Source organism: Medicago sativa, chromosome 6 (assembly GCF_051527215.1).
Source record: "Medicago sativa cultivar Bolivia chromosome 6, Bolivia_mono, whole genome shotgun sequence".
Taxonomy (NCBI): Eukaryota; Viridiplantae; Streptophyta; class Magnoliopsida; order Fabales; family Fabaceae; genus Medicago; species Medicago sativa.
The window spans coordinates 61,475,477-61,488,442 of NC_140754.1; the positions used below are offsets into that span (position 1 = coordinate 61,475,477).

The 12,966-nt window shown below is 32.9% G+C and overlaps 1 protein-coding gene across 1 annotated transcript; it reads left to right on the forward strand.

Moving 5' to 3' along the window:
• Positions 1-4,864: 4,864 nt before the first annotated feature.
• LOC146916102 (F-box/LRR-repeat protein At1g55660-like) lies at positions 4,865-7,440 on the forward strand. The gene is made up of 4 exons (XM_085721545.1): positions 4,865-5,073; positions 5,339-5,831; positions 6,133-6,329; positions 7,292-7,440. The coding sequence occupies exons 1-3, from the start codon at positions 4,904-4,906 to the stop codon at positions 6,301-6,303; spliced, it is 834 nt and encodes a 277-aa protein (XP_085577671.1). The 5' UTR covers positions 4,865-4,903; the 3' UTR covers positions 6,304-6,329; positions 7,292-7,440.
• The last annotated feature ends 5,526 nt before the right edge of the window (positions 7,441-12,966 follow it).

A 12,966-nucleotide genomic window follows, 5' to 3' on the forward strand; every position in this document is an offset into this window, starting at 1 on the left:
ACCCAGATTTTCAAGTAGAAGCTAGTGGGGCCCAAGACACATGGCACAAGACCATTGGTCGCCCTCCAACCGCTACAAGAGGTCAAGACACTCTATAAATAGAAGTGGAAGGCTCAGCATTCCTTGCACCATTGCAAAGCATATACGAAAAACAACATAAGCGTGTTGTGAAGCTTTAGCAAAAAAAATAAAAAATCACCCCAAAGATTCCAAGAAGTCTTTAAAAGTGTAAATCAATTCTCTCTTATCTTTTTAAAGATAAACTTCTCCCTCCATTCTTCTTCTCTTGTCTGATTTCAACCATTCAAACTCCAAACAAATTGTAAAGGAAGTCTCATCTAGCTTTAAGGGTACTAAAGTGTTAATGTGAGCAGAAGTTGTACAAGTCTAAGTGGGTAACTTAGCAAGAAGGAGCAAGTCTGCGGAGGCTTAGAGAATATAAGTGTTGTAATTATTCAGGTGCACAAGGTTGTAAGGTGCAGGATTTGAGAGGTTATCTCAAGCATCATAGTGGAAACTCTCACAAGATTGTGAGGAGTGGACTAGCCCACATTGGGTGAACCACTATAAATCTTTGTGTGTTCTTCTTCTCTTCCTATACCCTTTATTTTCAAGTATACACTACACACACAAGTCCAAAACTTGATAATCAATTTTAAGTTACATGTATAATTTTTAAGTGGTCACAATTCAAACCCCCTTCCTTGTGACTATTTTATCTACTTCACAAGGATCGTCTAGAAAGCCTCCTAAATTTCAAATTTCGTTAGTTAGGTGTTTTTACTCTCGTCCCTCTTTACCTTTTCATTTTGGGTTTTGGTCCTTATAATATAGTCGTCGATCATCTGCTAGTCCATATAAATGTGTTTAGCCAAGTCAACACCTGCCACTTCACACGGCCTTAGCTAATAAGGCATTTTCGTAACAGAGTTTAACAGGAGTGTGAAAATGCAATATGTTATTAACTTACATGGGTTGTATTTGAAAAAAAAGATACAAAGACGAAAACTACAAACAAGCCAAATTACAGGGACGATTTACATTTTTAAGAAGAAAAAAAAACTATACCAAACAGATACAATGTTCTTCAAAGTAATTTTTTTAAGTTTTAATATATCGCCTTATAGGGTCTATTGGTTATGGATTAAAATAAAAATGATTTTGACTTCTATTATTTAGAGATTTTATAAAACAAATCAGAATCTACGTTTTTTTGTTTATTGTAATGTAACTAGCAACAGACCCGTGCTAAGCACGGGGCCCGTGCTCCGCACGGCTATTCCTTAAATCATGATTTATGCGTCACAACGCAGTTACAATATTATTTACATTGAGAAATAAGAAAAAAGTTTAATGATAAAGATGAAGATAATAATAAAATCATTGAAATAGTTGTTATTAAATGTTATAAAGTGGTAGAATAAAAATATGTAAAAATATTATAAATGATAAAATCACAATAATGATATTGGGGACGGTAATAAGCCCCGTAATTTTTATGTATCATTGAAAAATATTTGTAATCTTTTTAGCATTTTATTTTTATTTCTATATGAATTTATAAACAATAAATATGTATATCGTGCAAGATTGTTATATCAAATTCTAATTAGTATATTGTAATTACTCCCACTATTATTTAGAAGATACAATTAGTCAAGGCAATGGGGCAGGTGGGGACAAGTTTTACCTTCCCCGTCCCCATACCCTACTACCATGTACTTACCCGCTACCCTACCCATATCCAATGGGGATAAGAAATCGAATCTTATCTCCGTCTCCAACGGGTTCAGGTATCGCCACCCATCCCCGCAATGGATAATATTCTTTTAATAGAATAGAGGTATTTTCTACCTCACACACAATGTTGCAATGCATTATCTTGCAAAAAAATGACGACGATAGTCGATAGATCATGGCTATGGTGATGGAGAATAGAGAGAACTATGAGAAGTGAGTGTTATCTGATAGACTGAGACTCTAATTGTGTGACTGAAATGATTTATGGTTTGAGTTTGTTTTTATATAAAAGGGGGCAATAAAATGATTTAATACATTCAGGACAAGTTTGGGTATGAGTTCAGGGTGGGTATACCTATATGGAGTCTCGTACCCATATTTTGAAATCGGGGAAAACTCAAACCAAGTCAAAGTGGGGAAAAAGCCGTCAAATTGAGTTTGGTTCGGATGAGTACTCGCGGGTATGGGTTTTGTTGCCATGCCTAGATACAATACATAAAAAAAAAATCAATTTAACTAATTATTATGTGACTGATTGTTGTCCCATGTATGATTTGTACAACAATATTGGCTAATGTCTAATTAATTAGAGAGTAATGTTTGTCTTGTGTTTTTTTTATAGCCATTCTTTGAAAGGATATAATAATTAATAATGAATAACGATTAAAAATAATAATTTTATAATATGACATTAAGATAAACCAAAAATGTATGAAAATCATTTATACAAAATAAATAATCTTGAAGATGAGTAAATTTATGTAAAGTAGTTGTATTTCTCATAATAAATACTAAACCGTGTATAATTTATAAATGAGAAAGATTTTGTAACTCTCTCAAAGTTATCTTATTTGTGATCATTCAATTGGATATAATTGATTAAATTTAGATGTAAAAATATGTATAAGTGAGAAATAGTCCTATGCTTTTTTTTTTTGTCAAAAATAATTCTTGTTCTTTTTTCTTTTTTATTTACTTTTTTTTCCCGTGTTTTTTTAATTATTGGTTTAAAATGTTTTTCCTATATTTTTTATATTATTCATAAGTGAAATGTATTTATTAATGTTTTTTATTAGAAACACACGATGAGATAAAATCACATGTACGTCATAAAGTTTATTTTTAGTAAATGTAAATTAAATATATGACAAATTTGTTACGAATTAAAAAAAACGACATTCAATAATTTATAGATTTTTTTATCATGATAAAAACCACCTCTTTAAAAAAAATTAGGACCCGTTTTGTTACAAAATAAAATAAAAGTGATTTTGATATCTATTAATTAAGAGAATTTATAAAAATAAATAATGATTTTTTTTGTTTGGTTATTGTAACTAAAATCACATGTTTTTGTTACAAAATTAACTATAAAAAAAATGGATTTTTTTTGTTACAAAATTATATCAACTTTAATAATTAGAGAAATATTAACTTTAATAATTAGAAAAAGATAATAGATTGTAAATTGTTTTTAACTCTTTAGATATTTAGAAGTTGAATTATAGAAAAATTTATTTTGATTGGGATTAAGATTAAGTTTGTTTGTTCTTTAAAAAAAGATTAAGTTAGAGTGTTATCAAGTGAGTTTGTTTTAATTTGTTTTTAAGAGAGAAAATATAGGGGGAGGTTGAAGCAAAAGACACAAAAGAATATAATTTTAATGACTACTCAAAACAATAAGGGGTAAGATTGTATTTTTGGTATACATTAAGTTTCATAATTAGAGAATAGATATTATGGAATAAAAGATTAAGTTTGTTTGTTATATAAAAAAAAGATTAAGTTAGTGTGTTTTATCGAGTGAGTTTGTTTTAATTTGTTTTTAAAAGAGAAAAAATAGAGGGAGGTCGAAACAAAAGACACAAAAAGATATAATTTTGATGACGTGTTAAAAAATTAAGAAGGGGTAAGATTGTATTTTTGGTAGACATTAAGTTTCATAATTAGAGAATAGATTATTATTTTTTAAATAATTTAGTTTGTTTAGAAAAAAACTATTTAAAATACATTTTTTTGTTACAAAATCAACTCATTGTTTGACGTGTTTAGATGATAATTGTATTAGCTGTGAAATTAGGCTTGCATATTAACTTAGCTGTGATTGTGAACCTGCTGCCGCTCACTCGACAAGATTCCAAGACGATAAGAAGCCGACTTGAAATTGCAACTCAGTTGATTCACGATTGAAATTTTTCAAGGTAAATTCGACTTTCCAATCATTCCTAGTATTTTGTGTCTCTCGTGTTGTTATATGTGTGCTACTTTTTGGTTCAACATGAATATACTTAATAATTATATAATCTTAATAATTATATAATACACCTTAGTCGTATCAAGCTGAAATTCAAATCCTAGTTTTGTATTTTATTACTGGCTTAAACACCTTTTTGGTAGCTTATCTTTATGTTGGACTTGGGGTTTATATTGGTCCCTTATTAAAAAAAAATGTAGACATGTCCTTTAATTTTTTATTCGGTACATGTTAGTAATTTCCATCCATAAAAGGCTATCGTCGTTCACTGCAGTATACCTGACATGAGAATTAGCATCTCCTAAATTAGGGTTCATTGGAACTCACTTTTCTCCAAATTCTTCACCCCAAATTAGGGATTGCAACCAATCTTCTTCCCTATACGAGCTAACATGCCAAATTTCCAAGGTTTCTTATCAACTTCTTTTATGAAATCTTTAAACAACCGTACAAAGGGTGGATCCAACATGAATTTGCATGGATCTCGAACAGAACCATGAATTCACAAGGAAAGGACCAATGTGGTGCCAATTACACAAATTGAAGGACCTATCCGCACCTTTTTTTAAATAATGGACCAATATGAACCTCTAAAATATCAATGTGGTACCAAAGTGTTTAAGCCTTTGTTAATTTAAATAAAATATGGAATTTTGTTTTGACCTAGTTTTTGTATTTTATTATTGCATATAGAATATTGAATTTTGTTATTGCATATAGAACCTCTAAAATATCAATATGAACCATGAATATTGAATTTTGTACACGTCTTTAGATTATATTTCTTATACCTCTTGTTATATTTTATATTTCATCCCAAATGGGGATCTTATGACGCCTGTATGTTTAAATTTAATAGGTTAGGTGTGACCGAAGGAAAAGAACGAGTAGTGGAAGTTGAATTGAAAGATGAAGGGTAAAAGAGGTAGAGAAGAAGCCGAAAACGATAGGATGAGTAACTTACCTGACTTTGTTTTGCTCCACATAATGAGATTTATGAACACAAAACAAGCTGTTCAAACTTGTGTGTTGTCGACTAGATGGAAGGATCTTTGGCGACAACTCACTAATCTTTCAAAGTATAGCCAATTTGTGTTTTCATTTTTGTCTCATCGTGATAACTCAATTTCTTTGCATGATATTATTTTAAGGGAAATGTTAACTAGTGCCCCCGGGGCACTGGTTAAGGAATTATAAAAGGAAATGTTTTCTCGGAAATTGTGCATTTTACTTTTTGAAACTTGAAAAAGTATTGCTTTTAATGCTGACTTTCTTTTTTCTTTCCACTTTTAGCTGCTTAACCAGTGCCCCGGGGGCACTGGTTAACACGACCCTTATTTTAAATAACATGACACATCTAAATCTTTCCTTTTGGAGTGTTCCTGGCCAGAGAATACAACTTCCTTCTTCCATGCAGTTGCCTGCATTGAAAAGATTGCATCTTGGATATGTCACTTTTGCTGCAAATGACGAGGGCATAGTTGATCCCTTTCGAAATTGTCACATGTTAAGCACTTTGATCCTTGACGGTTGTGCAGTACGCCGCAACGCAAAACTCTGCATATCTAATTCTAAGCTTTCTAATTTGAAAATAGATATGTTTCCTGCTTTAAGTTACAAAATTGTGCTTTCTACTCCAAACCTTAAATCTCTCACACTCTGGTGTGATTGCCTTCCCGAGGTATCTGCATGTGATCTTTCTTTTCTTAAACAAGTAAATATTCATGTTCTTTATTTTCAATCAAGTGCTGGGAGGAAATATTCAGCCTTAATTATTTGGCTGCAAGTACTCGCTGATTATGTTAAGATATTGACACTCTCTTCAGGTGCTCTTGAGGTAATCTCTTGTGTATGTTTTCTCCTTTATGTTTCTTATATTGCTTATATAATGTTCGATGTGTCTACTTTCTTTTCAATACTCAATCTCTCTATCCAGATCAGTATTATGAATTCGCAAATTGTTGATAATTGTAGTTTGTTCAAATTACGTTATGTTATATTTCTATTGCACCACTATTTGACAACATTATGTACTGAATAGCGTATCAAACAATAATAGCGAGTTGTTCAAGTTCTGCTATGATATAGCTACAATTTAGTACTCTTCAAAATATGTCTAATAAACTTTATTTGTGCAGGTTCTACTTTTCCAAACTTCGGATATAATCATTAGTCAACTTCCTTGCTTTGTTAAATTGAAGTCATTGAAATTGGAAGTGAATTCGTCAGATATATCAGATGGGGAAGTAAAAAGGCTAGTGAACTGCTTTAATACAAAATGTCCATTCGCCGAAGTGTTTATAAATTGATGCGATTTAAAGGCATGCATCTTCAGGTACATATTCTTATGAGTGCTTGTGTATACATATTTTTTTTCCCAGCTTATTCATATTGGTTTTTGAAAATTTGTAATTTGGAGGCTTCTGTATGTTTAATTCTTATAGAAATCTTTCACGTTTACCTTCATTGCTGATCTAGATACAATAGTTTTTGTATGTTGTTAGGATTTTGTTTTTTAAATGGAAAGAAAGCAAGGAAATTGTTGCAATATTATTAGAGCTAAAATGAGATGATGAAACCTTAGGATTCGTGGATTTTTTAATTGTGATTTATTATTAGAAAAATCACATATATAGGGATAGGTTTGAAATTTACTTGTGTTGGTAATTCAGTATGATTATGATCAATGGTTTGTGTTTTTTTTCCTTATGGGAGGATTGTGGTTGAAGTTTATTATCTACTTTGAAAAAGTGAATTTGTTGTTTCGTACCTTGGTAGGGAATTATCTTAGTTTATGTCCCTTTTTATTCATACTAAATTTAGAATATGACGTATGCTATAGATAAAAACCATTTACAGTTCGTAAGGTCTGAGATGTGATTATCTGTACCCGTACACATTTATTCTACTTTTTGGTACATGCATAATGAAATTAAATTAGGAGAATTGTTCTTTAAGCTTCCAGAATTGCTCTCTGGCATCTGAAATTACCTTTTTACTTCCAACGACAGTTAATTGCGGTTTGCTATCGAACGGCAACAACTGCAGTTAACTGCAGATGGGCAGTTCAATGCATTTTTTACCCAACTGTGCCCAATGAATAGAAAGATGAATGACTTACACAGAGACCTTCAAGTTCAACCGGGGCACCTATTTTATCAATTCTACCTTTAAATACTATATATTAGGTTATGAAATCAGAATCATACACTCAATGATGAAAGATACTCTCGCTGAGTACTTAGATTTTGATTTTTTTTTCCTTTTCCTTCTAATGATTTAATATTATCATTCCAGGGATATTATAGTTTGAAGTTGACTCAATTGAAGATGATTACAAGCCATGCTTAAGGAGAATGCATTCTTTTCATATATATTTAAGATTGTGATTTTTATAGTTTGAAGCCATGTTTGGTGGCTCTAGACAACAAAACAAGGAAATTATTGTCATATTAAATTTTATGATATGATCGAAGGATTGTGGTTGGATTTGATTTTATACTTTATATGTTGTGCTGAAAAAGTGAACTTTGTTGTTTAAAACCTTGGAAATGGAAGAGGATTTTCTTAGTTGCTTTTACCTTCGTTTCATATTAAATATAGAATTTGACTCGAGCTTTTTGCATTTGATTTTAATATCATGTTATAGCTAATAAAATTTCCAGTTATTAGAGGTATGAAATGTGATTATAATTACATGGGTTTTTGCCATGATGCTTGGTTGATGCATTGATTGATAACAATAGTTTTGGCTCAAAAATCTGTTTTCATAAAAGTTAGTGCTCTCAATTTGCTCTTGCTAGCTGTTCATAAAAAATTCTGAATTTAAGTCTAGTTTTCAGCATTTTGGGCTATGATTTTAATATCATGTTATAGCTAAAGTGTTTCTACAGTTGTTAGAGTTCTGAGATGTTATTATACTCTATTTTCATTCTCTTGGAGTTTCATGGTCTACTAGACAATTAGTTGTGTTTAAATCCATGTTTTAAAAATTAAAATGGAACTAGAATAGGTCAAGAAATAAGAGTTTTATCAATTAAAAACCATGGTAGAAATTAATAGCAGTTGCATGATTTACATGAATACATAATTGTTGAATATTATCACATAATCAATCAGATTCTGTCTTGTTTGACTTATTGTAAATACTAATTAATTGTAATTAGTTGTATTAGAATTAGCATTTAAAGGGAGAATAAGTAGCATTTACAGATGGAATAATTTCTCCTATTTTCTGGCAAGACTAGCACACTATATGGTGTATAGAGCATATTTCTATATGGTATCAGTGGCAGCAAGAAATCCATAGGGTTTATTTTGCTTCCGTTTGTTTGTTTTTTCAATTTTCTTCCCATCTCACATAATGTCTGATTCCATGAATACCGCAAAAGATCTTTGGGATAGTGTCTCTCAAATGTACTCTGATTTGGGAAACCAGTCCCAAATTTACGAATTAACTCTCCAGCTTGGAGAAATTCGGCAAGCTGAAGATTCAGTCACCAAATACTTCAATTGTCTCAAACGTATTTGGCAAGATCTGGATCTCTTCAATGAATATGAGTGGAAGTCACCTGAGGACTGCAAGCACTACAAGAAGATGGTGGATGTTAGCCGTGTCTTCAAATTTCTTGCAGGTTTAAATGTTGAGTTTGATGAGGTTTGTGGCCGAATCCTTGGTAGGAATCCTATCCCTCCAATTGGTGACGTCTTTGCGGAAGTGCATCTCGAAGAGAGTCGTAGGCAAGTGATGCTCGGAAAAAGATAGCCGCTGTCCCGCCATCGATTGAAGGATCTGCCTTGGCCGTTCCTCAAGTCAATCGGAAATCTTTCCCTAATCCGCGAGGTGGTGACAAGACTGATTTAGTTTGTGACTACTGTGGCCGCAATCGTCACGCTCGAAAAACTTGTACAAGCTACATGGTAGGCCAAACAATAGCAAGGCTGGTAAGTTTGGTCACCGACCTATGCCCACAACCTACGATGCTGCTTCATCTTCATTTACTAAGGAGCAGATGAACCACCTTCTTAAGCTTCTAAAGTTCAATTCATCTCCTAATACTCATGTTGGTACTGTGGCACAAACATGTAAGGATTCTTGGGCACTATCTGTCCAAAACCATTCCAACCCCTGGATAATAGATTCGGGGTCATCTGAACACATGACTAATTGCTCTAATCTATTCAATTCATATTTTCCTAGTTCAGGTTCTGAAAAAGTTAGGATACCTGATGGTAGTTATTCCAGTATTGCAGGTAAAGGCAACATAAAAATATCAGAGCAAATCACTTTGCAATCTGTTTTACATGTTCCCAAATTTGCTTATAATCTTCTATCTGTTCATAAACTGTCTGAGGACTCTAACTGTTCTGTTCTTTTTCGTTCCTCTACTTGTATTTTTCAGGACCAGAACTCGGGGAAGACGATTGGAACTGCTATAGAGATTAATGGACTGTACTACTTTGATGAAACTCCTCTTGGTAATACCGCAATGTTCAGTTCAAGCCGTATAAGTCCACCTCTTGTTTCAAATAAAATCATGTTATGGCATAAAAGATTAGGCCATCCTAGTTTTTCTTATCTTAAGCATCTGTTTCCTGAATTTTCCAAAGAACTAAGTTCCTCACAATTTCATTGTGATGCTTGTCATTTAGCTAAAGATCATCGTGTGTCTTTTAATTCAAGAGGTTATTATGCTTCCAAACCTTTTTATCTAATTCATAGAAATGTTTGGGGTCCTTCAAAAATTAAAACAATGGAATTACCTCAAATTATTTGAATTCCCTTTTTATCTAATTCAAAGAATTTAAAATTCTAGGCAATTTACCTCAATATTTGAATTCCCTCATAACATTACATTTCCTCAACATTACATTACATTCTCTCATCCAAACAATGGAATTCACCTCAAATTATTTGAATTCCCTCATAACATTACATTCCCTCAAAACATTCCCCCATCCAAACACACTCTTAGAGTCTTTGGTTGTCTCTGTTATGTTTACATCCCAAATATTTTTCGTTCCAAGTTGGATCCTAAAGCCGAAAAATGTGTTTTTCTTGGCTATGCTGCCAATAAAAAGGGATACAAATGTTTTAACCCAATTACAAAGAAATTTTTTGAAAGCATGGATGTCCACTTTGTTGAAGATCAACCTTTTTTTGAAAAAAAATTCTCTTCAGGGGGAGGGTCAAAGTAGTAACAAGGAAGATAATTTTTGGGAAATTTTACCTGTTTTAGATGATATTGTAACAAATGATCACCTAGATGCTAAGATAATAGAACCTTGAAAATCTAACCTTGAATTGCCAGAACATATAGTATTTGAAACAGAGGGTGAAGAGGGAGAAACACTGTTTTAAAAATCCTGAACATAAAGTGTATGTTCGGAAAAAATTTCACAAAGATGGTACAAGCCCCATTGTCTTTCCAGTAGAAGTTCAATCGGATTCTCCAAGTGAAGGTCCTACTGATAATCCATCTTCTAGTTCCTCCGGTAATTCTTCTCACTCATCCAATGATTTACCTGATTTGTCTTTTCCTGATATTAATCTTCCAATTGCTTTGAGAAAAAATATTCCAGACCTCAATATCCCTATTGCTGAAAGAAAATGTGCCCGTACATGTACTAAACACCCCATGTCTAATTACTTGTCATATGACAAGTTATCACACACTCACAAAGCATATGTGTCAAGGATTTCTAATTTGTTTGTGCCTAGAACTATTCAGGAAGCAATAGGTGATCCGAATTGGAAATTAGCAGTGAAAGAAGAGATGAATGCGTTGAACAAAATTAACACTTGGTGTATCACTGATCTACCTTATGACAAAAAGGCAGATGTAAGTGGGTCTTTACAGTGAAGTGCAAGGTTGATGGAAGTGTGGAAAGATACAAAGCAAGATTAGTAGCAAAAGGATTCACTCAAACTCATGGTATAGATTATCAGTATACTTTTGCCCCGGTTGCTAAGATCAATTCCATCAGAATTCTTCTCTCTCTTGCAGTAAATTTCAACTGGACCCTACATCAATATGATGTTAAAAACGCCTTCTTAAATGGAGAATTACATGAAGAATTATATATGACCTTGCCTCTGGGATTTGAAGATAAGCTTGGAAGAGGTAAAGTTTGCAGATTGAAGAAATCCTTGCATGGATTAAAACAATCGCCAAGGGCCTGGTTTGAGAGATTTGGAAGTGTTGTCAAGAGACATGGCTTCACTCAAAGTCAAGCAGATCACACTATGTTCTTCAAACAATCATGTGAAGGTAAGATTGCCATCTTAATAGTGTATGTTGATGACATTATTATGATAGGAGATGATATTGGAGAGATTAGTGATCTAAAGAGAAGACTTGAGGCTGAGTTCGACATCAAGGATCTTGGAAAATTAAAATACTTTATCGGTATGGAGTTTACAAGATCGAAAGAAGGAATTTTCCTCAACCAGCGGAAGTATATAATTGATTTACTCACAGAAACAGGGATGGCGGGTGTAAGGCAGCAGAAACATCAATTGATCCTAATGTGAAACTAAAATCAGCTGCTGAAGATGAAATAATAGATAGAGAACGCTATCAACGGTTGGCTGGTAGGCTAATTTATCTATCACATACAAGGCCTGATATAGGATTTGCTGTGAGCGTAATAAGCCACTTTATGCATGCACCAGGGCCAGCCCACTTTGAAGCTGTTTTCAGAACATTGAGATATTTAAAGGGAACTCCAGGAAAAGGGTTAATGTTCAGAAACAGAGGGCATATACAGGTTGAAGCCTATACAGATGCTGACTGGGCAGGTAATATAAATGATCGGAAGTCTACATCTGGTTATTGTACCTTTGTTGGTGGAAACTTAGTTACATAGAGGAGCAAAAAACAAAATGTTGTAGCTAGGAGCAGTGCAGGGGCTGAATTTCGATCGGTAGCTCATGGTTTTTCTGAAGTACTATGGATCAAAAAATTCATGCAAGAATTGAAGATTGCATGCCCAACTCCAATGAAAGTTTATTGCGATAATAAGGCAGCTATTTCTATTGCTCATAATCCTGTTCTACATGATAGAACGAAACATGTTGAAGTGGACACGCACTTTATTAAAGAAAAAATTGACAGTGGTGAGATTTGTATGTCCTATATACCTACCAAAAGCCAAGTATCAGATGTCCTCACAAAGAGCTTACCCAATAGACAGTTCGATGACATGGTGTGCAAGCTTGCTATGAATGACATATTCATGCCAGCTTGAGGGGGAGTGTTGAATATTATCACAGAATCAATCAGATTCTGTCTTGTTTGACTTATTGTAAATACTAATTAATTGTAATTAGCTGTATTAGAATTAGCATTTAAAGGGAGAATAAGTAGCATTTATAGATAGAATAATTTCTCCTATTTTCTGGCAAGACTAGCACACTGCCTATTCTATAAATACCTCCTATGTACTGTTTTACAGATATGTGAATATAGAGCATATTTCTATAATAATACCATTGCAGTATACTATCTTTTCACCTTTTGGAGTTGCATGATCTACTAGACAAATGGAGTTTCTGGTTTTTCATGTCCCTTATGATGTTTTGGATTTAATACTTGTGTTTAAATCAATCTTTTAAAAATTGAAGTGGAACTCAAATGAGTCAAAAAATAATAGTTTTATAAATTGAAAAGTATTACAGAAATTTCTTCACATTGATGGACCATTGTAATAATTCTATATCAAATATATATCTCGTAACTCCTTCCATCCAAACGTCAGGAAAAAGTACTCGAGAAAGTTTTGCAAAGATCCACAATTCCATCTCATAAATGATCACAATATTAATGTTTACAAAATGCACACACTGCGCAGCAACTATCTCCACTATATCCGGTGGTACGTACATATTAATAATTTTGTTCCGTGACAGGCTAAACTAATTAGTTTGAAACCATATACTTCGAACTTTGTCCTAGTTTCTCAATGCTTGT

Excerpts from the sequence above, each read along its gene's own strand:
- LOC146916102 (XM_085721545.1), top strand. The coding sequence starts at position 4,904 with ATGAAGGGTAAAAGAGGTAGAGAAGAAGCCGAAAACGATAGGATGAGT. Across the intron at positions 5,074-5,338 it reads CAACTCACTAATCTTTCAAA|TAACATGACACATCTAAATC; the intron begins GTATAGCCAATT and ends CCTTATTTTAAA. Across the intron at positions 5,832-6,132 it reads TCTCTTCAGGTGCTCTTGAG|GTTCTACTTTTCCAAACTTC; the intron begins GTAATCTCTTGT and ends TTATTTGTGCAG.